Source organism: Uloborus diversus, chromosome 5, assembly GCF_026930045.1.
Source record: "Uloborus diversus isolate 005 chromosome 5, Udiv.v.3.1, whole genome shotgun sequence".
Classification (NCBI taxonomy): domain Eukaryota; kingdom Metazoa; phylum Arthropoda; class Arachnida; order Araneae; family Uloboridae; genus Uloborus; species Uloborus diversus.
Genome location: NC_072735.1, coordinates 27,908,683 through 27,934,264, shown reverse-complemented (window position 1 = coordinate 27,934,264; position 25,582 = coordinate 27,908,683). Strand labels below are relative to the sequence as shown.

The 25,582-nt window shown below is 32.1% G+C and overlaps 1 protein-coding gene across 1 annotated transcript in view; it reads right to left on the bottom strand.

Annotated features, from left to right (window-relative positions):
* LOC129222517 (hemicentin-1-like) overlaps positions 1–25,582 on the bottom strand; it is a 144,708-nt gene that overhangs the window by 39,153 nt on the left and 79,973 nt on the right. Inside the window, exons 4-5 of the mRNA XM_054857028.1 lie at positions 2,769–2,975; positions 582–878 (exon numbers count right to left, since the gene is read on the bottom strand). Coding sequence (XP_054713003.1) covers positions 582–878; positions 2,769–2,975 — 504 coding nt within the window. The remainder of the gene's footprint in view (positions 1–581; positions 879–2,768; positions 2,976–25,582) is intronic.

The following is a 25,582-nucleotide window of genomic DNA, read 5'->3' as shown; positions in this document are numbered from 1 at the left end:
GAGAATAAAAGTGACATTTTTGAATGCGCTTTGTAAGTAATAAAGAATAAAATTACATACCTGTTTTTTTTTTTTTTTAATTTTATAAAAAGCAATGTACATATTCTGGTACTGTTTGGTGGTTAAACGGAAGTTCTGGAAGTCTTGGATTTTTTTCAAGCATGTGAAATGTGGGGCCTTTCAAATTTTTAAAGAGGCCGAATTGTTGGAGCGCGTCTAGCTGAAGCAAGTGTAACTGAAAAACAGAAACATCATCTTTGCGGTGTTTCTAGAGGTACAGTATCTAAAGTCATGACAGCACACATGCAGCGTGGTAAGACAAGCTCGGCAAAGCAAAATAGTGAGCGGAAAGAGAAGCTTAGTGAAATAAACCGACGGGTATTGAAGTGGATTGTAATGTCTAAAAAGCAAACAGCAGCAAAAGTGACCACAGAACTCAATCACCATATAGAGTCACCAGTATGAGCAATTAAAATTAGAAGGGCACCTTTATAAAAAGAACATTTACGGCAGCGTAGCGATTCCCAATTTTTTTTCCCCAAGTGTTTCCATTGTTTTGATAATATAAAAAGTAAACTTACAGTGTATTTCTAGGGTCCAACCATCTGTTGCAGCACTTCCAGGAATAACAGGATTGTGAGCGCGGCATGAGAAAATGATGTTGTTGTCCTGAACATTTGGGGTGAAGCTAAAAATACTGGTTGTAACATCTCCAACTTGTGTGGACTTGTCATCGGGATTCTTCATTTGCTTATTGCCTTTCCACCACGTTATAATAGCAGGCGGTCTTGAACCAGCAGCAATGCAGGTGAATTCGTACTCTTGACCTGCACTGAGTGGTTGCCTTGTAGGATCGATTCGCACATCCACAGGTTTTACTGTAATATAAACAAGTAAAATAAATTTGAATATTTTTAAGTACACAGTTGGGAAAGATAAAACGATATACTTCTCACATACTGAGTAAAAAAATGTTCCCACTAAACCCACTTATCTTTTAATATTTTATGTGTCTATTTTTATGATAATATTAACTTTTATTTCCTTGTTTGTTTTTCAAGTATTTATAGAAATTTTAGAGTTATTATTGATAGTTAAATTTAAAAAAAAAACTGTTTAAAAACCGTAATAAAAGAAACAATTATATTTTCAGGTTCTACTTTTACAAAAAAAAAAAAAAAAATGCTACCAATAAAAAAATATGTACATTTCATTTTTTAAAGGTGACTAATGAGGCAATGGCAAAGTGCTGTGAAGGGAATATTAAAGCGGAATTAAGTTTAGAGAAAAGCTGCTCTGTTAGGTCAAACCCAAGGTAGGTTTTTACTAAAATTTTTTGCAAAATATTGCTATTTTCTTAATTGTAGCTGCACCTACCAGTAGGATCAGACACCATATCACTAGTCTTTTATTAAATTTGCTAGTGCTATCTCGTGCCCTAAAATAAACAAGGGTTTCTTGTACCATTTGTACCAGTTTTTTACAAATTTTTAAATTTGGCTCTCACCTCGCGTTTTATTTATTACAAATAAGGTAAATGACTAGTTATGGGCACCCAAGTAGTTATAGGCAAGTTTGCATTTTATTTTCAGGACCAAGTTTGTAATTTCAAGAACGATATCTCAAAACAGCATTTTTTCTCTGTTCTCGAAACATCTCTGTTCTCAAAACAGCATCTTTCAAGACTTCCCTCCCCCCACCACGTTTTTGTTAAGTATATAAATTTTATTTATGTTTGGAAAATGCTCAATAGAGAAGCAAAATGCAATTTTCTTTGCGTTTAAGTTTTGAGGGGCTAAGTTCTTAAGAACTTGACATTGCTGTTTCTTATCGGATCGCAGTTTTTTCGGTATGTACTCATTTCTTAATTTTTTTTTCTTTTACGTAGAAATATTTTTTCTATTAATTAGGATATTTAAGATCCTTTCAAGCTGATGTACCCATAACTAGTGAAGTGAAAAGAAATATTTCAGTTATGGGTACATACTGATTCTTATTTAAAATTATTACGAAGAATTGGTGATACATAAGCTAAATTTGGAAGACGATAAAGAAATGAAATAGTAGAATAATTTTTTGAATTAATTAATTTATTTTTCTTCGTTTGTATTGTTCAGACGAACCTTTCAATTGACGAATTTGTCAGTAATCCTCTTTTTACTTTCATCGTTGCTTAAATCGGTAAGTTGAAAGTTGGTTCTATTATTGTAAGAAAATTGTGCATTTTCAAATAAGTGAAATCAGCTAGCTTAGACCCATTACTAGTTTTTAGTATGACCATAACTAAACGAAAGTTACCTTAATTTAATATATTCTAATTTCTGTCAAAAAAAAAAAAAAAAAACTACATAAATTATAATTAAAATTTTAATGAAAATTTTACAGCTATAAAAATGCCATTTGTAAGTTCTAGCACCATGAGAATTTATTTTTCCATGAACTGGAACTGCAAACATCGCAGATCAACAATAATCCAAGTAAAAAAAAATCCTTAACCATGCCTATAACTAGTCATTTACCCTATCTTCATTATAATTCCATTTAAACTGAGGGAAAAAAACTGACGATGGAAAATATTTCTCTTAATATCTTTTTTTACATTCATCATTTTTTCAAGCTGATTAAAACTCGCGCAAACGCCTTTAAAAAAATCTAGCTGAGCCATTTTTGAAAATTATAGCTTTATTTTATAAAATTGAAAAAAAAAAAAAAAAAGCCCACAAACTCTATAGTTTTATTAACTGGGGATAGATATTTGAAATACTTACGATTCAAATCAAGAGTTATGGAAGTAGAGGCTGGTACTGTTATATTGTTGTTTGACGCTTGACAAGTTAATATAGCCAATAAATCATGCCGTTTCAACTCTGGAATTTTTAGTTCATTTCTTACGAGCTGTTCCCCGGGTATAAAAGAATACGTGTCATCTAAAAGTGAATATTCTCTCCACCAGGTGACGGTTGGTCTAGGCTTCCCTAGAATTAGAAAAGAAAAATCTTTAAAGTAATGCAAAAGGTACAAATATTTTGATGCTTTGTGATATTGCTGAATTCAACGTTTCATCACATAACTGAATGATTTTTATTACTCCCTTAAAAATACAAATCAGTAGCTTATTTAAAGTTTTGCAATTAGTAATAAAGTTCAGAAAGCTCTTATAAGAAGTACATACATAAATTTTATTCATAACAGCATTGTATTCCAGAAGCATAAGTTAAGATTAAAGAGTGGATAAATAAACTTACAATAGATAAATAAATAAATAAATTGCTTAAATTGTTCTATTTTCGTTTAGATTCATATACAAATGAAAGTTTTACGGATATGAGTTCCATTCTATTATTGTAATGTAATTGGAACACATATTTAACCATCATTCATTGCACATATGATTAATAATGTACAATGAATTTATCGCATTGAACTGATATTTACTGAAAATAGTACTGATGTGAAGTTTTTTTTTCGTAATTTTTTCACCAATTACCAACAAGTTACCTTTTTGTGGAAAATTAGGTGATTCATTGTCTTGATCTTTAAAAGCTTTTATATTCCTTTTATTTATACAAGTGAGGCAAGTGACTTGTATAAGTGAAAGTTTTTTCACTAGAAATAATGTAATTTCAACATAATGCAATCTACTAAAGTAGATATTTTGATTTGCATTTAATTACTCTCTGGATTTTAAATATGCCTGAAATAACTATAATTCTTAGTTTCGGTCTTTTGAATATTGACGATAGTTTTTATTGAAAATAAATCTCTTAATTACTTTTCGAATCAAGTATTTTATGTCACTACTTAAGTAAAAAGCTAATAAAGTTTTTTTTTTTGTTTAAATAAATATTTTCTTATTTAATGAACTATGCCCCGTACACATTCACCAAAGAACCAACTCTTTGAAGGCACTTTAAAAACCTGAGAAGTAAAACGCGAATTCTTTTCCTTCTACTATTTCCACTAAATGAAGAAAAAAGTGGATAATCACACATAGAATTTTGAACCTACATCATCCCAAAAGGAAAGTAGGTTAGTTTAAAGTAGTATTTAGTAGAAACTAGAAAATCGCTCGTCAAGATATGACGAGTGAAAATTACTTCTACATTTGAGCGAAGCAGTTGCCTGTTTGGTGATATTTTGATAGTTGAAATTTTAACCCTAACTAGAGTGAATTAACTCTAAAATCCAGTAGATAGCGTTCTTGTTGACCAATTTTTCGTTTCTTCATCCTCCTGAAATGACAGTTTTACCAGTAAAACAGTTAAGTTACTGGATGCAGTTCAGCCTTGTCCCAATAAAGTCTTTCATAGCATGTTAAACATTGCCAAAACATATTATCAAATTATCATGCCGTGGCGCGAGTTTCATTGTTGATGAAATCAGGAGCGTTAATCGATTATTGGCTATTATATATATGAGGATATCGACAGTTGGCTGTAAGCCGATAGACGACGTTTACCTTGTAAGTAGGCCAAAAATATTAAGAAAAAAAACAACAACGAAACCTGTGCAAGTTGAATACCTGACGTGCAGTACTTTGGTGCTCAACATAGACAAGTGGAGTTTATTGGATACTTATGCTGCCATGCAAAGCGCAAACGTTGTATCTGCAGCCAAGATGAAAATGAGATATTGCCGTTTATAAAGTTTTGAGCCTCTATGTATTTGATTCAGATGCAATTTTTTCAGCATTTTTTAAACATATTTCCTATTGACAAACGACAATAAAGCATTGTATTTAAGTCATATATGTGATAAAGAACCATTTGGTGACGTAACTCAATTTTGATTTAAAAAAAAAAAAAGAAAAAACGCGACTTTTCTGGTTAGCACGGCCAGTATGGAGGTTAATATGTCGCTCACTAATTTCAAAAACGTCATATCTCAAAAAGTACCAATTTTGAGTTATGCATTTTTTTGAACTGCCATGAATAGCATATCTCTGCTAGACCTGCGTTTATATAACTTAATATTTCGCCGTTAGACAGCAAAAGTGTCGTATTTACATTTTCAAGTATTTGGAAATATTTTATTTTCAAGAATGTCACAGATTGGGTTGTGCTTGATCCATTAGACATGAAACATTCGTGTCGTTTAGTAACATATGATACTATTTATTCCGAAAACTGTATTGCATACAATAAAAGAGCATTTTTCATTCTTATTTTTTGATCAGGTACATACTATTTGCATTTATGTCGGCATTATCGGCATTATAAGAAGAACAATTAGTAACAATAATGACATGTTTTGAGATACTTCAAATAGTATCACTGAAATTTGCCGCTAGAACGTTATAAATAAAACGCAACTTTTTAAAACATGCACCTTTTACACTTCCTCTTTATGAAACAGAGAAGAAACACCAGATTCATTTGAAAAATATCTTATGCGTAAGAAAACGTTCAATCAGTGGCTTAAAATATAGTTTTACCACATGATATCTTACTTTTAATTTTTAAAATAGCACTCCTGAAAAATAACGTTTTTTGGGATATGACGTTGTTGAGAGAGTGAGCGATAAATGATCCTCGGATAATTTTGTGCCATAGAAAAGCGGTCAACTTAGACAGGTGATCAATTTACTAGGGTGAGCAACTTTACAGGTTTTACTGTATACCCATGATACTCTCCCCCATTTAACATATCTCCTTTTCATTGTAGATTGTAGATGAAGGGATGGACGGAAAGTAATTATACTTCTTTACTACTTGTTGATAAACATTATTAAGCACCTATTATACTTAGTAAAACATTGCAGAAAAAAAGTCTGATTTAAAGAATGGCAATTTTAAAATCTGTAATGAAATTGTACCATTTGTTCTCTTGGAATTTGACTTGACTTGACTTGATTCTCTTAACGCCTAGTGGCACATGAGGCCGCTAACGTGACATTCCATCCCGACCGGTTTAATGCCGCCTCCCTGGCACTCAAACAGCTTGGGCAACCAAAGTTATTACTTTCTTGTATGACCATCTGACGCCAGGTTAGTTTTGGACGCCCACGCTTCCTCTTGACACCAGGGATCCACGTGGGAGCAGTTCTTGTAGGGTCTATTGCCTGCATTCTGAGAACATGTCCTATCCATGAACATCTGTGCCTTCAGTGTGGTTATCGGCTTGCAATTTGTACGTTTGTACAGGTCTGAACTCGATATTTTATTTGGCCAGTACATGTTTAATATTTTTCTCAGGCTTTTAGTTTGAAATTTAGGATTCTCTTGGAATTTAGGATTCTTAAAATTTGATTTTTTAAACATTAACTTGCCTTAGTTTCATTTTTGACCGCATCGATGGTGCATTGAACTTGCAGACGAGTCAAATGAAACATTTTTTAGTTTTTTTTGACTAAATCATATTTTTGAAACTATTTCACTAACGAAATAAAATCCTTTTGCATTAAAATTTATGAAACAAATGAGTGATTGATCATAAATGTTGGTTAAAACAACTGTCAAAAATCCAAACCACCTAGATTCAAAATACATTGAGAAACATTCTTGAAATGCTTTCTCGGCATAACCAAGCTCGTTTAAAATGCAGCATTATTTTGAAATCGATATGAAGAAACTGAAATCGATACACATTCTTCATAAATCCGGATAGATAAATATACAAGGAAGTTGAGGGAAACGTCAAACAATGATAACGCAAATTCGAAGAAGAAAAGTGCATGCTTTACGTTGCATCTTCAAACTGCATTTTTATTTTCTTTCGCAGTCCATCGAAGTACGTTTTTTTATTTTTTTGTTAAAATACTCTGAGAAAAAAATTTAAAAGCTCATAAAAAAGTAAGGACGAATAGTTGAGAAGCAAGAGACCATCGATTACATGTGGGGAACAAAGAGTTTGATGATGCATATGAGCACGCTCTCTCTCTCTCTCTTTCTTTCTCTCTCTCTCTCTCTCTCTCTCTCTCTCTCACACATACTTATACATACATATATACAAACATACATACATACATACATACATACATACATACATACATACATACATACATGCATGCATGCATGCATGCATGCATTCATACATACATACATACATACATACATACATACATACATACATACATACATATGTACATTAGGGTGCTCCAAAAATTTTTTTTCAATCTCTGGACATCCCCTATTTCTTTTAGACTTACTAATAGTATTATGCTGTGAAAGTTTTGGCTTCTTACTCAAATTTTAAGAGGGTGCTCAATGATCCCTTAATTTAACATTAGCCATAGTATAGAAGTTTAGAATTATTTAATTTCCCTAACTGTTTTTTTTTGTAAATAACCATTTTAATGCGATGTATATGCATATTACTTGTGTATATCATATAATGTAGCATTGTTTTTTTCAGTTTAATGTACTTTTTTAACCCCCCTCCTCATACGTATGAAGTTTGGGAGGGGCTTGAGCATCCTCGCTCAGTTGAAATATGAAGCAAAAATTCTTCCAGTATAATACAATCCACAAGTCTAAAAATATTCAGGAGTGTCCCGTTATCTGGGAGAAACTTTTTTTTATGTGTATTTTTTAATTACCCTAATGTACATACATACATAGGGTGTTCCGTTTTAACCTGCAAGACCTTTATTTTCGCAAACGATAGTCCTAGATGTATAATTTCAATTGCAAAAATGTTCAAAATCAGATGCAGAGTTAACATACTCAAAGTTTGAAGTACAAATAAAAATAAATCAAAAAACACAAAATTTAAATTTTTATACGGACCCCAGGTCCCCTAACTTATGTTGAGGGAAATAATCTCCATTGAAAAATAATTCCAACACAAAAGAATAGAAATTAGTACGACTAATATTCACCGAGATATGAAACACAGCGTTTTGTGACTTAGACCACTTTTCACTCGCCGTCAATAACACCTTTTGGGGAGGGGGGACATAGCGGTTAACAAGTGTTTAAAATGATATGTGTGTATAGAGTGTGGTTTTTCAAATTGTTCGAAGCTTTGTGTGTATTTTGCGTATCACGACATAACATATGAATTGATTTTTGAGTAGCAATGAAAAATATAAATACCTTGTTTTTCTTACTTTGACGACCTGTCATTTTTCTGAAAGGGCGATAAGTTCCAAGCTTATCTTCTGTATGGTCCCTTAAAACTTTGAAATGGAATATCTCCTTGAGTTTTGGTCGCACAAATGTCAAGTTTTTTGTATCAGGAATAGTTTTCAATGGAGATCATTTCTCTAAATATTAGTTAGGGGACCTAGGGCTCATATAAAAAGTTAAATTTTGTATATGTTTAATCATTCTTATTTTTGCTTCAAACGTTCAATATCTTAACTCTGCATCTGATTTTGAACATTTTTGCAATCGGAAGTATACATCTAACACTTAGGTTGCGATTAGCGGCATACGCAAATATGTTAACGGTTATAATGTTGTGACGTTTGGTATCTTTTCATTTGACCACAGATTAACTAACCGAAATTATTACTACCGTGGGCAGGTAAACGGAAGTATCTGCTTAAATGAGTTTTCGAAATATCTGACAAAACATGGGTTAGATTCAATACTAACTATCAGGTAACGTCGCAATGGGGTGGTTTCCTTCAGTCAAAAGTACTACTTTTAGTCTTAGAAATGGATAGAATGAGCAAAAAAAAAAAAAAAATAATAATAATAATAATAACATGGGCCCAGAAATACTTTCATTTTTCCAACAGTTTTTTTAAATTAATTTTTTTAAATGACTGATTTTTCAAACAAGGCGTGGTCTTTGTGACGTCACAAATGATGCACTTTGCCGCATCTTCCTACTACGTTTTCACGTTATGATAATCAAGCAGCGAATTAAAATTGCACTCTACGTTTGCTATCAACCATATCGTTGCCAATACTCGTGAGTAAAGATGCGAATTAAATATTTAGCTCCGTGAGTGGCAACACAGAATTTCATTTCATCCTTTGTGATGTCACACGACGGAAGTGTAAACAAAGAAAGCGCAACGATTTAAGTATTTTTTTAAAAATATTAAACTTAAATAAATTATTTAAAAAATGGTCAGATCCTATGTTTTTAAGCATGCTCTTTCAGAAAAAAAAATACTTTTAAAGTTTTAGAAACGACCCCATTAGTCGTTTTGTTCAGCGGAAACCAACAAGCTTGTACAACGCAGGTAACGTACAATAAATAACAAAAATGTAAAAAATTGAAAAGATGGCGCTTATTGTCCTTTACCTGCCCACGCCAGCAAACATACAAATATATACGCTCAGAATCGTTTGGCTTGTGCTAGTACTAATTATTAAACTTAAAAAGAAGTGAAACAATTAACCTGAAGCCGCCATTACAAATCATTTACGATTTTGTACAAAATTAGCTACTGAATTGAAAATAAGTGGAATAGATTTTGAATTCGCATTTAATTATTTCGTTCACAATTACAACTACACTTGCAAAAGCATTTGAAAACTTAAAGTTACTTTGTTTTGCAATTTTACAAAAATCGCTCGATCTATAGTTGTGTCTCCACAAATCGCCATTTTCCTTAATCTGAGGGAACCCGAAGACTTAAATAATAAAAGTAAAACAGTTACTCTGCTACAGTTTTCATTCGCCATATTTTTCCAGATTTCATTACCTGAGGCCATGTTTCCTGTTAGTGACTTCCTTTCTCTGATATTCCAAAATGGTTCTGTTTTGCTTTCCATAAATGCCTACAATGAAGCGCCATTTTGGATCTCAATCACGCTGTTCGAAATTTTACAAGCAAGTTTCTGATGAACGAATACTGAGTTATTCATTCATAATTATGTCTAATTATAATTATACATCAATAAATACAAAAAAAAAAAAAAAAAAGCGTAATAATCATCATTCTGCATTTCACTTTTGCTGAAAATTTTAGAAATTGTCTGCATTTTGGTTTTTTTTAATAGTTATTGCAGTTTTATTTCTCGTTTTTTCAATCAATTCTATACGGTTGTAAAAATTAAAAGGAGGAGATATTTTTTTGTAATGTCTAAACGATGGTACGTTTCACCTCTAGCCCGAATTTTTACTAATAATTAAGCTGAAAGTCTGTTTGTCAGGATCTCTGGATGTCTGGTACGCTTATAGCGTCTAGATTTTCATGAAATTTAGCACAAAATTATTTCGTAGCATAGAAGTCAGCACCTCAAAGTGATTTCTCGAAAATTCGATTTTGTTCTTTTAGTATTCCAATTTTAATCCTATTTTACCGAGGGCTCATTTTTAGATATTTTTTTCTACTACGGGCAAAGCCGTACGAATACGGCTAGTTTCAAATTTATCCAAAACATTTCGATTGAAAATACTTTTTCATTTTTAGTTTTTTTTTTTTTTTTGCCTAACTGTTGTAGAGAAAAAAATGGATTATGTTTTTAATTAATAATAAGTTTTGCGGTGTATATTACAACTATACCATACATCCAAGTTTAGTTATATTAATAATTTTGGAATAAGAATTATACCTTTGGATTTGTTAAAAACTCTAATTAAGATTACACCAATTAAATTACGAATAGTTTTATGTTTTTTGATTTTCTAGTTGTTTTTGTCTTTGTTTTTGATTATTATTGGAATTTATTTTGAAAAAATCAGACCATCTACTTACATTGTTCCCTTAACAAACTGATATTGTTAGTAATTATTTTGACCATGATTTTTTATTTTCTGCTAAAAAAGCGACGTAGGCATACAGTACCCACATTTTACTCTTTTTCGCACATTGCCTGAGCTCCGTATACAATTTTAAAATAAAAAAAAAGGGTAGATCTACTAACGTGTGCCATTATGCGAATTAAGCACTGGTTTTACATTATTTTGACTTATATATTTTTTTGTAATTATGCTCAATACTTTAAATTTAATAACTTACCTTTTGCGTTATATAGACATAATTTTGATTTTGAACGATTTAGGCACATTTCAGTCGCTAGTGGAAAACAAGGATTTTGTACCTTCAATTTAACTAATTTCAAATCTATATCTATAAAACTGATACATCATCTCACGTCTATCACCAAAATTTGAATTTCTTCTCATAATTTTAATTTATATATTTATAGTTTATCTGTCTAAATAAATACTATTTAAACCGTTTGTTGAAAATTAATTTTTGAAAAGTAGTATTTCCAATGCGCAATCACAATTGTTGAAAATCCTAAGCAAGGGAGATTGAAGAGAAATAAACTTTACTGCCTTAATTTGGTAGTTAAATTTCAGTGTATAAAGAAACCGAAATAAATCAAAACCATAACAAAACAGCAAATTTACAACTCCTAAAATTCTGCTAGTAACAACTTATTCTTTATTATGTTTGCTCACTGGTGCCCCCGTGGTCAAAATGTGGAAAAACGTGTTTTGTATGCCAGAGGTCGTGGGCTCGATTCCTACTGGTGCCATGGGTGGTATTTCCTTTCTCTTATAATGTAAATATTTCTTGTGTTGTCTAGTTTGTTGAGAAAAACGTGTATTAAGTGTTATCTTAAAAAAAAACCCTCCTTCAATGGCACCCTCTTTCTCACACCTGTGGGACACAACAACAGACAATATAATTCACTATTACCTTAAACTATATGTCTAAAATTTGATAACTAACTTTATTCTTAGTAGTCTTTACTAATAATAAAGCTGAAAGTCTCTCTGTCCGGAGGATGTCGGGATGTCTGGATCTCTGTGATGCGCATAGTGCCTAGACCGTTCGGTCGATTTTCATGAAATTTGGCACAAAGTTAGTTTGTAGCATGGCAGTGTGCACCTTGAAACGATTTTTCGAAAATTCGATGCGGTTCTTATTCTATTCCAATTTTAAGAACAAAAATATCATAAGATGGACGAGTAAATCACGAAATTATCATAACGTGGAATCGTAACATGGGCACAAGCCAATTGGCGAGATACGAAATTATCATAACGTGGAACCGTAACATGGGTACAAGCCAGTTGGCGAGAAAATTCACCATACATTATTTGTAAATATACAGGCGACCAAAAGACCTTTTAATTTTTCTATTACGGGCAAAGCCGTGCGGGTACCACTAGTTAAAAATGAAGTAATATTTAGGACATTAAATTCGAATTACATCAGCTTGTAATATTTTCGATAATGATTCATGTCTGCTACGAATATTCGAGCTAAAACTACCAGGTTTCTGTAGCCCAACAATTTTTGGGAAACAAAATGTCTGTCAAATCAATTTGTGTTTCTAAATGCTTTAGGACCTGGTCTGAGCTTTGAATTCCGATGCATTTATTCACTTAGTAACTGCGTCAGAAACTTAGAGATTTGTTTAACCTAAGGAAATATTTGAGAGTCAGCCGTTTATGCACAGCAAAGGCTAGTGGGGGAGGAAGCTGAAATGATTTAAAACAACTCTTTTCCGAATTTAAATTCTATTCAGGAACACCTTACACTGACGTGTGTCAAACGCTTTTCAGGACTTTCCGAAGTTCATTTTAACATTCAAGTGCACCAGAAAGAAAATGTTCAAGAGGCGGTCGATGTACATGTCGCGTTTTGTGTTGAATGCAATTTAATATATGAAAAAGAAACGTTTTCATATCGGCGGAAGAAGTAAAACAGCAGTTTAATCCTTTATAAAATAGTAAAATCTACTGATGTATAACATTTCTTTTAAATAATACTGGAACATATAAATTGGAAATGTATGAAGAAGTTACAAAAATATATTTCACGGCTTTTTCGTAAACGTAGTAGATACCCAAACAAACTGAAAATAGTATTAATAAAAAACGCTAGCTGATCTCCGAAATTTTGTGGATTTTTAGGTAAAAAAAAAGGTTTTTAGGTTAAGTAAAAAAGTTTTTTTTCCTCTCTCTCTTTTTTGTATAAGGGTATTGTTGATTTCGTGTTTTATGAATGACTATTACACCCTAGATAGCGACAGATAAATTTTGGTAATTACATCTTTCCATAAAAAAAATCCAATAAAATAAAAACTTGAAATCTATTATTAGCATACAGCTTATGTATCTTTATTTGTTAAAATGACTAATTTTCAGTAAGAACTTAATCTTTTGTTCATTTCATGAATAACAATTCAATTTTTGCAAATATATTGATGGATGCTTATTTGTTTCTGCGTTTTCTGAAAATTAGGGGAGTATTTTCATATCTTCATCACATCAGTATTTTTTTTATCATGTCCCAATATTGTAATAGTGACGTGATATTTAAAACACATCATGCGTTTCAAGACAAATGTAACAAAAATTTGAGATTTTAAAAAATATGTTTACTTAAAAAATAAAAGACAAATAATGATTTGTTTTGGGCAGCCGTCGCATTTGTCCAAACTATAAATTACAGACACAGTATTACGAATATATATATATATATATATATATATATATATATATATATATATATATATATATATATATATATATATATATATATATATATATATATATATATATATATATATATATATATATATATATATATATATATATACCGAGCATTCGTAGCAGTAACCCTTTAAAAACAGCAATAAAAATAAAAACAATATGGACTTCTTCATCGTTTTCATATATGTAACCAAAATTCCAAATACGAAATTTTGAATATAAATTTTCTGTGCCATACTAGTCATGTTTAAAACATATGCAGAAACTAGCAAAGGGATATTCTTTTTCTGACTGAACTTTTGCAAACCACGACATCTTGAATTCTCCTCGTTTTGCTACAAAAATAGAACAAAAAGACGAGCTGTTGGTATGCAAAAAATAAAAAAAAAATAAAAACTTCCCTCCTACTTTCCAACATGAGAGATATGGAGAATATTACTTGCTACATACATTCCGTCTTCCATTCATCCAGGGTTTAGAGAAAGGAAGAAAAAGGACGTTGTTGAAATTTTCATGAGAAATCTGGTGGCAATGGAGTCCACCGGCGCGTATATTTTGTGGCAAAGCTTCCTAACCAAAAGAGAATATAGACACAACGTGCCGACATTCTCAAACAATGTAACTCGATGAAAGGAAGAGAAATTCTCTTTGTTTTCACAGCGATACTTTGAAATGATTGGCGCAGAACAGAGAAAGGGACAGGTTTGCTAGCTAATCAGTAAATAAGATTTTTCTCTACGTCACCGTTGAAGTAAAAAGGTTTTTATTGGCATCATTGTTTCGCAAGCTATCAGAATAAAAAGAATTTGCAATACCATTTCTGCATTTAATCAAGAAATTTCAGTACTCAAAAACTTACTTTTTAATAATAACTTCCCTAAAAATCTAGTTGAAAACATTTGCTTTAGTATAGCCTTCGATGAGCATTTCGCTTCTTTTGAAACTGTTTAACTGTGTAAATGTATGATACAACCGTGACAAACCCTTTTTTATGAATCACCGGGGTGGATGAATTTTTACACGTGAGAAACAGGCGACCGATATGTCTATGGATTTTTCTTCTGGATATGATTTTATTTTTATTTTATTTTTACGTTGACAACTGGAAAGGATTTTATCAGGTTGAACAATGGATATGGCTCTGTTTACATGGATTTCAAGGTAAGATAATTTTGTTATAGGCATGTACTGTCCCGTGGATGGCTAATTATTGGAACTTGTTTTCCTAATTAGTCGAGGCGAAACCCCCTGCTTTTAGTTTTAAGTTTGAACTGTAGTTTATTGCTTTTAGTTTAGCATGTGGTGCGTTTGCCCAATGTTACTCTATATTGCATGTACTGGAACTTAAACATTCTCTTTTAGTTCATAGTTAAATTTTTGGTCTTTTGACCATAATTAATGAATCCACCACGGCTGATGAGCTCTGGATTCATACTTTATCTTTTCCTGTTTAATAGCTGTTTGCAATTTTCCTTTTTATCATCATTAATTATATATAATTTGTTTAATATTTGTAATTCTGTTTACTTAATTTTATATTTACTTGGCTTTTTAGTTTTGCTGCGTTGCGCATCTTTGGGCTTTTGGTGTGGTCTTTTCAATATTTTTCACTTTTATTATATATATATATATATATATATATATATATATATATATATATACTTAGGAACATTAAAAGTAGTGCCCCAATAAGAAAACATTGGATAATGAATTTAAATTTAATATGCATAATTATGCTGGTGAGAGTGACACTTGATCCTAAAATCCAGGCAATTTAACAAATAGAGGCTATGAAATGAGGTAAATACAGTGCTACTTCAATAGCGCGTTGGACTCCCTTTTGCTGTAATACATGCCGTAAAATGAACCGGCATTGAGCTAATTAAGCGTCTGATGTTATCCTGAGGCAGTTGGACCCCCAAATTTTGAGCAGGCACTTCTAAATTTTGCACAGAGATGCATGGTGACGTCTGGCGTTTCAGCTGATCACATACATGATTTATGCGGGACAAGTCGGGGGAGCAGCGGGCCATGGAAGAGTCTCAAAAGGAAGTAAGAAGTTTAAAGCAAGTCTTTTTGTATGTGGGCGGGCATTATCTTGCTGAAAAATTTTAGACCGTTTAGGAACGGTCCTACATGTGGTTTCAGAATGTCATTAAAATAACGCTGACCCGTTTTGGTTCTACGTACCACAGCTAGAGTGAATGGGCTATCATAGGCTGTGGCTCCCCAGACCATTATGGTAGCTGTTCGGGCAGTGTGTAGAGCGATAAAATGGGTTAAAGGGAACCTTTCTCCATGGCACCTCCACATCCGCTCGCGGTTATCATCTGATCCCAAAACGAACCGGGATTCATCACTGATCACCACCTTTTGCCAGTCAGTGACATCTTACATCGCTCTGGCTCCACACCATTATAGACGGAGTTGCCTATGCTTTGGTGGAAAAGGGAGTACGCAAAAAGGGCGCTTGGTCTGCAGATTCAGTGCCGCAAGATTTCTATATAATTGACCTGTCATCCTTCACTCATTAAGGCTCTCCAATAATCGGGATGTAATCGTAACATTTATAAAACCCTCTTTATGCACTGATTTATAAAGCACCTTTTTCCCGATTGCACCCATACTGTAGGGTAAATGGTCATGCGCATTGACACACCAAACTTGGATCATTTGCATATCACATGTCACTTTTCTTATATGAAAAATTTCGAGATTGTACCTTTCTTCTTTCTTGGGGCGCTATTTTCAGTGTTCCTGAGTGTATATACAGTCGGCCCCTAATTTAACGAACCTGTATTTAACGAATTTCGTGGTTTAGCGAATTTTCCTTTTTCCCCGACTAAAATGAAGGCAAAAATTCCTATTTATCGAATAATAAACCACAAATTAACGAATTATTTCAACAGCCGAAAATTTGTTTTTGTTAATTCGAGTTTGGTAATATTGGATTGTCTTCTAAATATTCTATTCATATTGTCCGAAGCAGAAAAAGATCTTTCTTGGAATTAGCAAATTTGACGGACGAGGGGGCAACCAACGAATATTGATTCTGATGCAGAAACCTATTATGAAACTCCCATTAAAACTTATTCTTTCAAAAGCTTTACATGGTCCGGGAACTAAATATATATATATATATATATATATATATATATATATATATATATATATATATATATATATATATATATATATATATATATATATATATATATATATATATATATATATATATATATATATATATATATATATATATATATATATATATATATATATAAAAGAAATTTATATTTATTTATTATATTTCAGCTCATCAAAGAATAATGATTCTTGAGCAACTATTGAAACCCTTTTTGAAGTGAAGTTTACTGCTTTTTCGTGTTTAAGCAAAATACTGCGCTTTTTTAACATAACAAAACTTTCTATGCATCCATAACAAAACAAAATACTTACATAATGTGAGCTAAACTCAATGGAAATTTTTACATTTGTTAAAAACAAACAATTTATTTCGAAATTAATTTAGATTTCAACTATCCTTTTTATGTTTATTAGCTCCATGCTTATTGGAGCTTTCCCGTCTCCCCCTTTTGAGAACGACCCTCATATTTCTTGATACATGAATGACATTCTGCCGAGTTGTTTTCAATGGAATAGATATTTTGCACTAACTATGAAAGTTGATTTTTTTATCAAAATAAATTTCGAATGAACTTAAATGCTAACGCTGAAGAAATAACAAAGGCGACAAGATCTAAAAAATAAAACTTCTTTATCTTTATCTTTACTAATAATAAAGTTGAGCTCTGTCTGGATGTCTGGATGTGCCCGGAGGATGTCTGGATGTCTAGATCTCTGTGACGCGTATAGCGCCTAGACCGTTCGGCCGATTTTCATGAAAGTTGGTTCAAAGTCAGTTTGTAGCAGGGAAGTGTGCACCTCGAAGCGATTTTTCGAAAATTCGATGTGGTTCCTTTTCTATTCCAATTTTAAGAACAAAACTATCATAAGTTTGACGAGTGAATTATGAAATTATCATAACGGGGAACCGTAGCATGGGCACAAGTCAATTGGCGAGATACGAAATTATCATAACGTGGAACCGTAACATGGGTACAAGCCAATTGGCAAGAAAAATCACCATATATTATTTGTAAATATACAGGCGAACCAAAAGACCTTTTAATTTTTCTATTACGGGAAAAGCCGTGCGGGTACCACTAGTTTAAAATAAATGAAAAGCTTATTATTAAAAAAAACCATAGCAGTTGATCAACTTGATGTGTTGAAAGTCAGTATTTAAACACATCAAGTCAAAAGTCAGTCTTTAAACACTTCAAGTGTCAGTCACTGCAGCTTTCTTCACAAAGCAGCAGCAGTGACGTTTTGCACTTTAAAATGACACTAATTCCACTTTTGGGAGCTGCCCAACCTTGGGACAAAGGACCGCATTTGGCTCATCTACGTCACGGCAAAAACTTAATTAGCACTCCATTATCGGCCCAATATTAATTTTAGAATACGTATTTACTCTTTGTTATTGTTTCTCTTTTGTGAAGTCTTTAGAAATGAGAGGAATTTACAAACTAAATGCATAAAAATATTTGATAATAGCTTGTTGTAAAAAAATTTGCCATGTTACTAAAGAAATGAAAACTCTTGGATGTTGGCCCAAATATAAACGAAATATGTGCTGACGAAATATAAATAAGATCATCAAGCGATAATACAAAGGTATATTTTGGATTTTATTCTCAACTAGTGGTACCCGCACGTTTTTGCACGTAATAGAAAAATTAAAAGGTCTTTTGGTTCGCCTGTATATTTAAAAATAATGTATGGTGAATTTTCTCGCCAATTGGCTTGTAGCCATGTTACGGTTCCACGTTATGAAAATTTCGTATCTCGCCGCTTGTGCCCATGCTACGGTTCCACGTCATGATAATTTCGTAATTTACTCGTTCATCTTATGATAATTTTGTTCTTAAAATTGGAATAGAAAAAGAACCACATTGAATTTTCGAAAAATTGCTTTGATGTGCACACCCCCATGCTACAAACTAACTTTGTGCCAAATTTCATGAAAATCGGCCGAATGGTCTAGGCGCTATGCGCGTCACAGAGATCCAGACATCCAGACAGAGAGACTTTTAGTTTTATAATTAGTAAAGATAAAGAAGTTGCAACATCTTTTGTTAAATAAATTAAAGTAATTAACTGTTTACTTCAAAATGATAAGATACCGTTTGCAAATGGAGATTCAAGTGTCATTACACTTACACAACGCTTAGGGCGCAAAGGAAATCTCGAAAAATGTATCTTAAATTTTATTTTATAAAACAAAAGACAACATCTGTTTAACGTTCGTTTCTTCTAAATCCATTTGATTGCCGTTTAAGGCATAAAGAAAAATAAATTTGTAAGATTATTACTGCATTCTTGAAGTTTTTAACCAATAACCGTTAAAAGTTTTGTATTTATATTGATGTGTACTTCAAACGAGAAATAAATGCTAAACACGCACTTACAGTTGAAAAATATCAATCATTATTGAAAATTGGTTTGTCTTTCTAGTTTTAGAGCATTTCCAATAAACGTTTTTTCGTAAAGTAAAATTTAATAATTTTAATGCGAAAATCTGAATTTATTTCTTCTTCAGTTCGGAAAAATATTCTCAATGGTGCGCGTCACGTATTTTAATGCCTTAAACAAAATGTACTCAGAAAATGCAACATTTATTAAATTTTTCCAAAGATTATTTTTGTTAATCTTTTTTACATACTGAGATTTCATATTCAAGAATGAAGGATAAATTAAAGCAATTTTGTTTGAGTTATTCAGCGTTCCGTCCCGAAGTAGTTTATTCTTAACAAATTCCATTCCTCGGCTTAAGTAATCTAAGCAATATATGCAAGTCACGTTTTAAACCATCCGTTCCTCATTGAATGCATTTACGGAAATTGCTGACATAAAGTTAAAGGAACGTTTCATTATTTGAAGTGAACCCGAGTCTTTATCTTACCGTTCTCATCCAAAAAACGAATTGCCAAAAATAATTTCTCTAAAATGTTCCAGAAAGCAAGATTATAAAACATTTGAATTACAAAACAAGCAATGAAAAAAAAATATCTTAAAAATGAATCAAAAGTTAACTGAAAACATGCATAACAAAAGCTCTGATGTGCTTTTTTATTCTTCATTTAATCAGGGAACAGCTCGTTTCGGAGCGCACCAGAAGGAAGGGTGGAAAAACACAATTACGGCGTCCAAGTATGGTGTAGAGGAGCGTTCTTTTATGTAATTCTTTTGACTAAAAAATTTTCTGCTTATTTCATTACGATGCAAATGAGAGAACACAGTGCGTTTTACTGGCTTAAACTTCTTCATTTAACGCAAGTTAAGCATACGTGTTTGCAGAAGGAGGGGAATTGTTACATGTTAATGCAAAAACATATTCATCGTTTGATTCGAGTTGAGTGGATTATGCTTTGTCGTTTAATGTCCGTACGGCATTTATTGCGGAGTAGTAAAAGACATGAAACGATTACGAAAATTAGATGCGTATCTTTTTCCGGATTGTGCTGCTGCCTTGAAACATGTGAAAATACTAAACTTTCTTATTTTTTTCCATTTCCTCCCCCCCCCCTTCTTCGCATCTGCTCCATGACTTCGTAGAAGGCTGACTTAACTCAAATTAGAGATAAAGCTAAAAATGGTTTAAAGAAGGGTTTGAATAACACATGCAGCTTTGTAAAATATATTGAAGCAAATGAAGTCTTGGTGATTTCACATAAATGAAGTATTTTTAACAAAGACGATTAGCGAAGTAAACTGATATTGGCGACTTTTCCGCGAAGTCGCCATTATCAGTTTCAGGCGACTTATATAGCGAAGTATACTTAGTATTGATTGGAAGAAGAATTTAATTACGTATTTATATATATATTTCAAAAATATTTCATGGTTTAATAACAGTAAGAAACACAACTTTGAAAAAGCACAGATTATCAAAATGGTTACAATCACGTGTTTCATAGTTTCAAGAAACCTGTTTTCCTGTGTAAACAAGAAGTTCTGTCTAGAACTAAACAAGTTTACTTTCCTGTATACCCATACTACTTTCTAGTACCTGATCAATATTCTCAAAAATAGCTAAAATCGCAAATTATTTCAAACATATTCTTTTAATATTTTAAGCTGATTTCTAGGAATAAAATATTCCTCACTCATCTAAAAGAATAGATGCGTAAAAAAAATAAATAAATAAAAGAACAAATAAAATAGCAGCACCTATTAAACAAAGCAGCTAATACACTTTTTTTCCATTAAAGAAAAATTCTTTAACAATTTTAACGAATAAATACATCATATAACAAAAAAAAAAAAAAAGTTTCTTTTTCCCGTGTTGCCAAAAATAATTTTTACATGAATTAATGAACTTATCAAAATAAATAAAAGCAATAAAATGTTAACTTAAAGAAAAAAAAATCGTCTATGCGTATATTTATGTAGAAACATCAATGACTTCAAGTTTATCCGCCGAAAACTGAATACTTAAACTTTAGCGTGAAAATAAAAACAAGTCATATCATCAATAATTATTTCACAGTTAAAACCATAGCTGTGGAGTCGTTGTCAATCTCATTTTGAGATAAAGGAGTCGGAGTCGAATATCCAAGAATCGGAGTCAGTCATTTGTCCTCCCTGTATAAATTTTTGCCAAAGATACGAAGCTAGAGCCGAAGTCGGGGAGTCGGAGTCCGACTAATTGTCGGATACAGGAGTCGGAGTCAGGTGCCCCGAAATTCTCGGTTTTGAACTGTTCAAAGTTGAACAAAAAATAGTTCAAATCAAAAAATGAGATATAGGAATGAGTTGTCCTCGCCGAGATCTTTCGAACAAAAAAAAATTTGTTCGAATCGGACTATTCACTCAAAAGTTATTAGGGGGGGGGGACTGACTGACAGACAGACCGACAGACATTTTTCCCCATCTCAATACCCTACTTTCCAATTTTTAATTTTTGGATATTTATTAAATTATTTTTTTGACATTTTTTTTTGTTTTTTGTAATATTTTCAAGATGCACTATGCCTTCTTTTATACTGTTTTCGTCTTTCTCTGACTTTTACTGGGAAAGTAGGCTAAAAAGTGAGGATGTAAAGTCATCCAAGTTTAGCTTCTTGTAAAATGTTTTTATCAGTTGATTTTACGTCGAAAAGCTCACATGTTTTAGCTTTCAAAAATGGGTTATTTGAAACTCCAAAACACTTGACTGCAATCATTATGCTAATTTGCATTTTAAAAAGTTGTATTCTTTTTACGTTGTATTCCCTTCTGTTACTTTATTGAATGAAGGTATTAATTCATTTTGTATGTTCGTAGCTTTTTTGTTACTCTTTTAATTTTATGAATATTTTTTTCTCTAAAAAGACATGGTACGCATATAGCCATGAGACAAAGTTTAAATTAGAACACCGCATTGTATCATTCCCTACAACATCAAACCAATAGAGCTACGACACCAATCGAACCAAAAGGCTTGCCACGCTACATCAGACCTTCAGGTTCCTTAAGCCCAAATCTAGCAAATATTTCTTTTCTTTGTCATAATTATTTTTTCTTTGATTTCCAGCCTAGGAAATTCTTTAAAGCCAGAACGGAGACCTGGAAAGTCCTCTAGATTTTCTAGGACTAGAGGAATTACAAGATTATTTTACTTTTGCTTCTGTATGTCTTCTTTCCTTTCTATTTGGCATGAACGAGGCAGATCCTTTCTACCATGAAATGAACTCTCATGGTCTTGGAAGAGATACTCCACTTTTGCTTTTCTCCTTATATGTTTCTATATGCTCCAGCATTTTTTTTTAACCTTTTATATTCAACTAAGGTAATCTGGAATGCAGACGTTGGGGTAGAAGGCATTTTGCCAAGCCTTAGGGTACAACTCTCTCTTCCGCAAAAAAAATGTACGTGTACATACATATACATATAATATTCAGAAAAATACATGTGTTCTGCAAGGAAGATTGAGAAACTGATAAAAATATTTGAATGCGAAATGGATTTCTTGCGCGATAGTATGATATATCTCGAAGAGGTTTTTGATGGGATCTCACGGAAAAGGTTTTATTGACTTATATGTCTGCTGTATTGGAAAATATTTCGAAAATCCTACTTCTCTTAGTTCGAAATCAAACAACTAATTTCCGAAGCTTGTCACCTTAGATATATTTGAGTGTTTCCATTAATAAAATCGAATAATTTGATTTTTTTAAATGCCATATATTAATGGTAAAATTCAGATTTTTACTATATTGCACTGCGGCAGCACAAGACACATGTCTCAAAAACTTGAGGAGAAAAAGCCCGAGAGATATTTACAATCAACAATATTTACAGAAAGAATACTAATCTGAATGTAAATATGCCTCTTTAATGCCAAACTCGCTCAAGTTAGTTTACATCATAGGTGCTTAGTGGTGTTTAAGGGTCATAATCAATTGTAAGACATGATTAAAAGGATTATTTAGGAGAAAAAGTTTCGGACTAAAGTTCGAAGAAGCTGTATGGAAGATTTTTATTTTCCGAAGAAATTCAATCGTACGTTTAACTGCATATTATTTTAAACTTCTCTCCGTCTCAAATTTTAAATTATACTATTCAGATTGTTAATCATTTGAAAACTATCTAAAACAGAAAAAATATATAAGTAACTATTGTGAAGTTTGAATAAATCTCATGATTGGCGATTTAAAAGACTAAAAAAAAAACATTATTCATAAAACATACATGTGCAGTAGAACATAGATTTGAAGTGGTCGGGACCAGACCCTATTCGGTTAATATAAAACGTCGGATTAAAAAGAAATAAGATTGAAAGGGGTTTCGGATTAAGAAATAATTTAAAAATGGCCGTTAAGATGCATTGAAACCTGAAATCTGGGTGTTAACATAAGCACGTGTACAAAAAATTACTAAATATGATATTTTAATTATGTATTACATGAATTATAAACAACTTTCAACTCAAATTTATAAAATGCAATGGAAGTACAATACCATTTATTAAACTTAATTAATTTATTAAACGGTATTATGCTAAAGACAGAAAAAAAGGAGATGTAGAAGGTGAATTTGACTATCATCCAAATAGACAGAAACCATATATGCAAGAGTCTCCGTTGACCTTGGAGATGTATTTAGCTCTAATTCATAACGTGTGTGAAGAGAAAACAGGAACAGGAAAGACAAAAATACAGGGATAACTTAGTGTTTGCAGCAGGAGTTGCTGCTTGCGGTGTCTTAAAATGTCTTAAAACCCTAATATATATATATATATATATATATATATATATATATATATATATATATAAAACGTGTCCCAAAATTAACGCAAGATTTGAATTTGTCACAATTTTTGCAGTGAATTGTTGGTAGCCACGGAAAAAGAACAGTTTGACAGCTGGGAGTTTAGGGTTAGTAAAAATGGAGTGTTATGCTATTATACAGTTATACAGCCAGCGAAACAATTCAATCACTTCATGAGGAATTTCCTGTTCGTGTACGCTCTCGTTTCGGTGATATGAATTGTACCCTAGATCGTGTGATTTTACATCATTAGACTTCTCCCTATGGGGTTATTTGAAGTCAAACGTCTATGTCAGCAATCCCACAACCACCTGCGCATTACCTAATTGCGATATCGAGCGCCAATAACAGTAAACTGCTTGACCCGCCCAAACTTTCATTATTTTTCAAATAATTGTTCGATAATGAAAACGCATTATAGAATCGAAAACGCTCCATTTGTAATAACCCTAGACCCTTAGCTGCCAAATTGTCTTTTTTTCAAGATGCCCACAATTTATTGCAAAAATGGCGACAAATTCAAATCTTGCGTTAATTTTGGGAGACCCTTTATATATATATATATATATATATATATATATATATATATATATATATATATATATATATATATATATATATATAATAGCCAATTAACTGATCGAGTAACGCTCCTGACACCCTTAACAATGAAACTTGTGCCACAGCATGATAATTTAATTTTTAATTAATTTTTGCCATGCAAGGAAACGTTTTAGTTTGACAGGGTTGAACTGGATCCGGTAATTTAACTGCTTTATTTGTAAGACTCATTTTAAGAGAGCGAATAAACGAAAAAGTGGTTAACAATGAACACTATCTACTAGAGATTAGGGCTAATCCACTGAAGTTAGGGTTAAAATCTCAATTATCAAAATACTACCAAACAGGCAGTTGCTTCGTTCAAATGTAGAAGCAATTCCATCCATCATATCTTGACGGGCAATTTTCTTATATAATAACAAAAAATTAGGTTTTAGATAGACGAGGTTCTACTGTACATGATTCGCTTAGTGATATTAAAATTCTATACAATCAAACTAATATGTGCTGCAATAGTTCCAATTAAAATTACTGGTATTGAAATGGCATGAAAAACACAAAAAAAAGCAAAATTAATTATTATTTTATCGCAATAAAAAATTATATCCGGAGCTTATTCTTATCAAATACTGAAAAAGTAGCACCACATGTACGCGATTAAATCTTTTTAGCATCCTCATGAGAATACTCTTAGAAAATAATTAAAACATTTATGAGTTGCGTTGATATATTAAATCTCCGGGTATTAAAAGTTTAATTTCAAACTCTCTTCTGAGCCAACAAATGATCTACAGTTTAATACAAAAGCAAGCATTAATAATTTAAAGCATTAAATTTCCATCGAGATAAAGGAGAAAAGCTGGAAAAAAAAACCTTCCCAACTTTTGCTCTTATAGGTGTATTAATGATATTCTCCGTAATAAAATTCCTGATTAGAGCCCATGCAAAATGAGTTTACCAAAAGGCTTTAAAATCTCCCTTCCTACCAGGCGAAGTTTCATCATGGAAGTTCATTGAGAGAACGAACAAAATCAAAGGAAAAAAAGAGAGATATATCCAATGAGGAAATAAGGAGTTGCGATGTTACAGGCAAAAAGCAGTCTTAGATCCCACATGATAAATTGCTTGACACGAAGTATCTGAAACCAATCGATTTGAGGTGGATTTTAGGGGCCCTTTGCATGTTGCAAATTCAGTAGATTAGGAAAGGAATCCTGGTGGGCTTTTCTTTTCCAATTTAAACATATAACGAATTGTTCTTAAACCACCAATATGAATAGAAGAT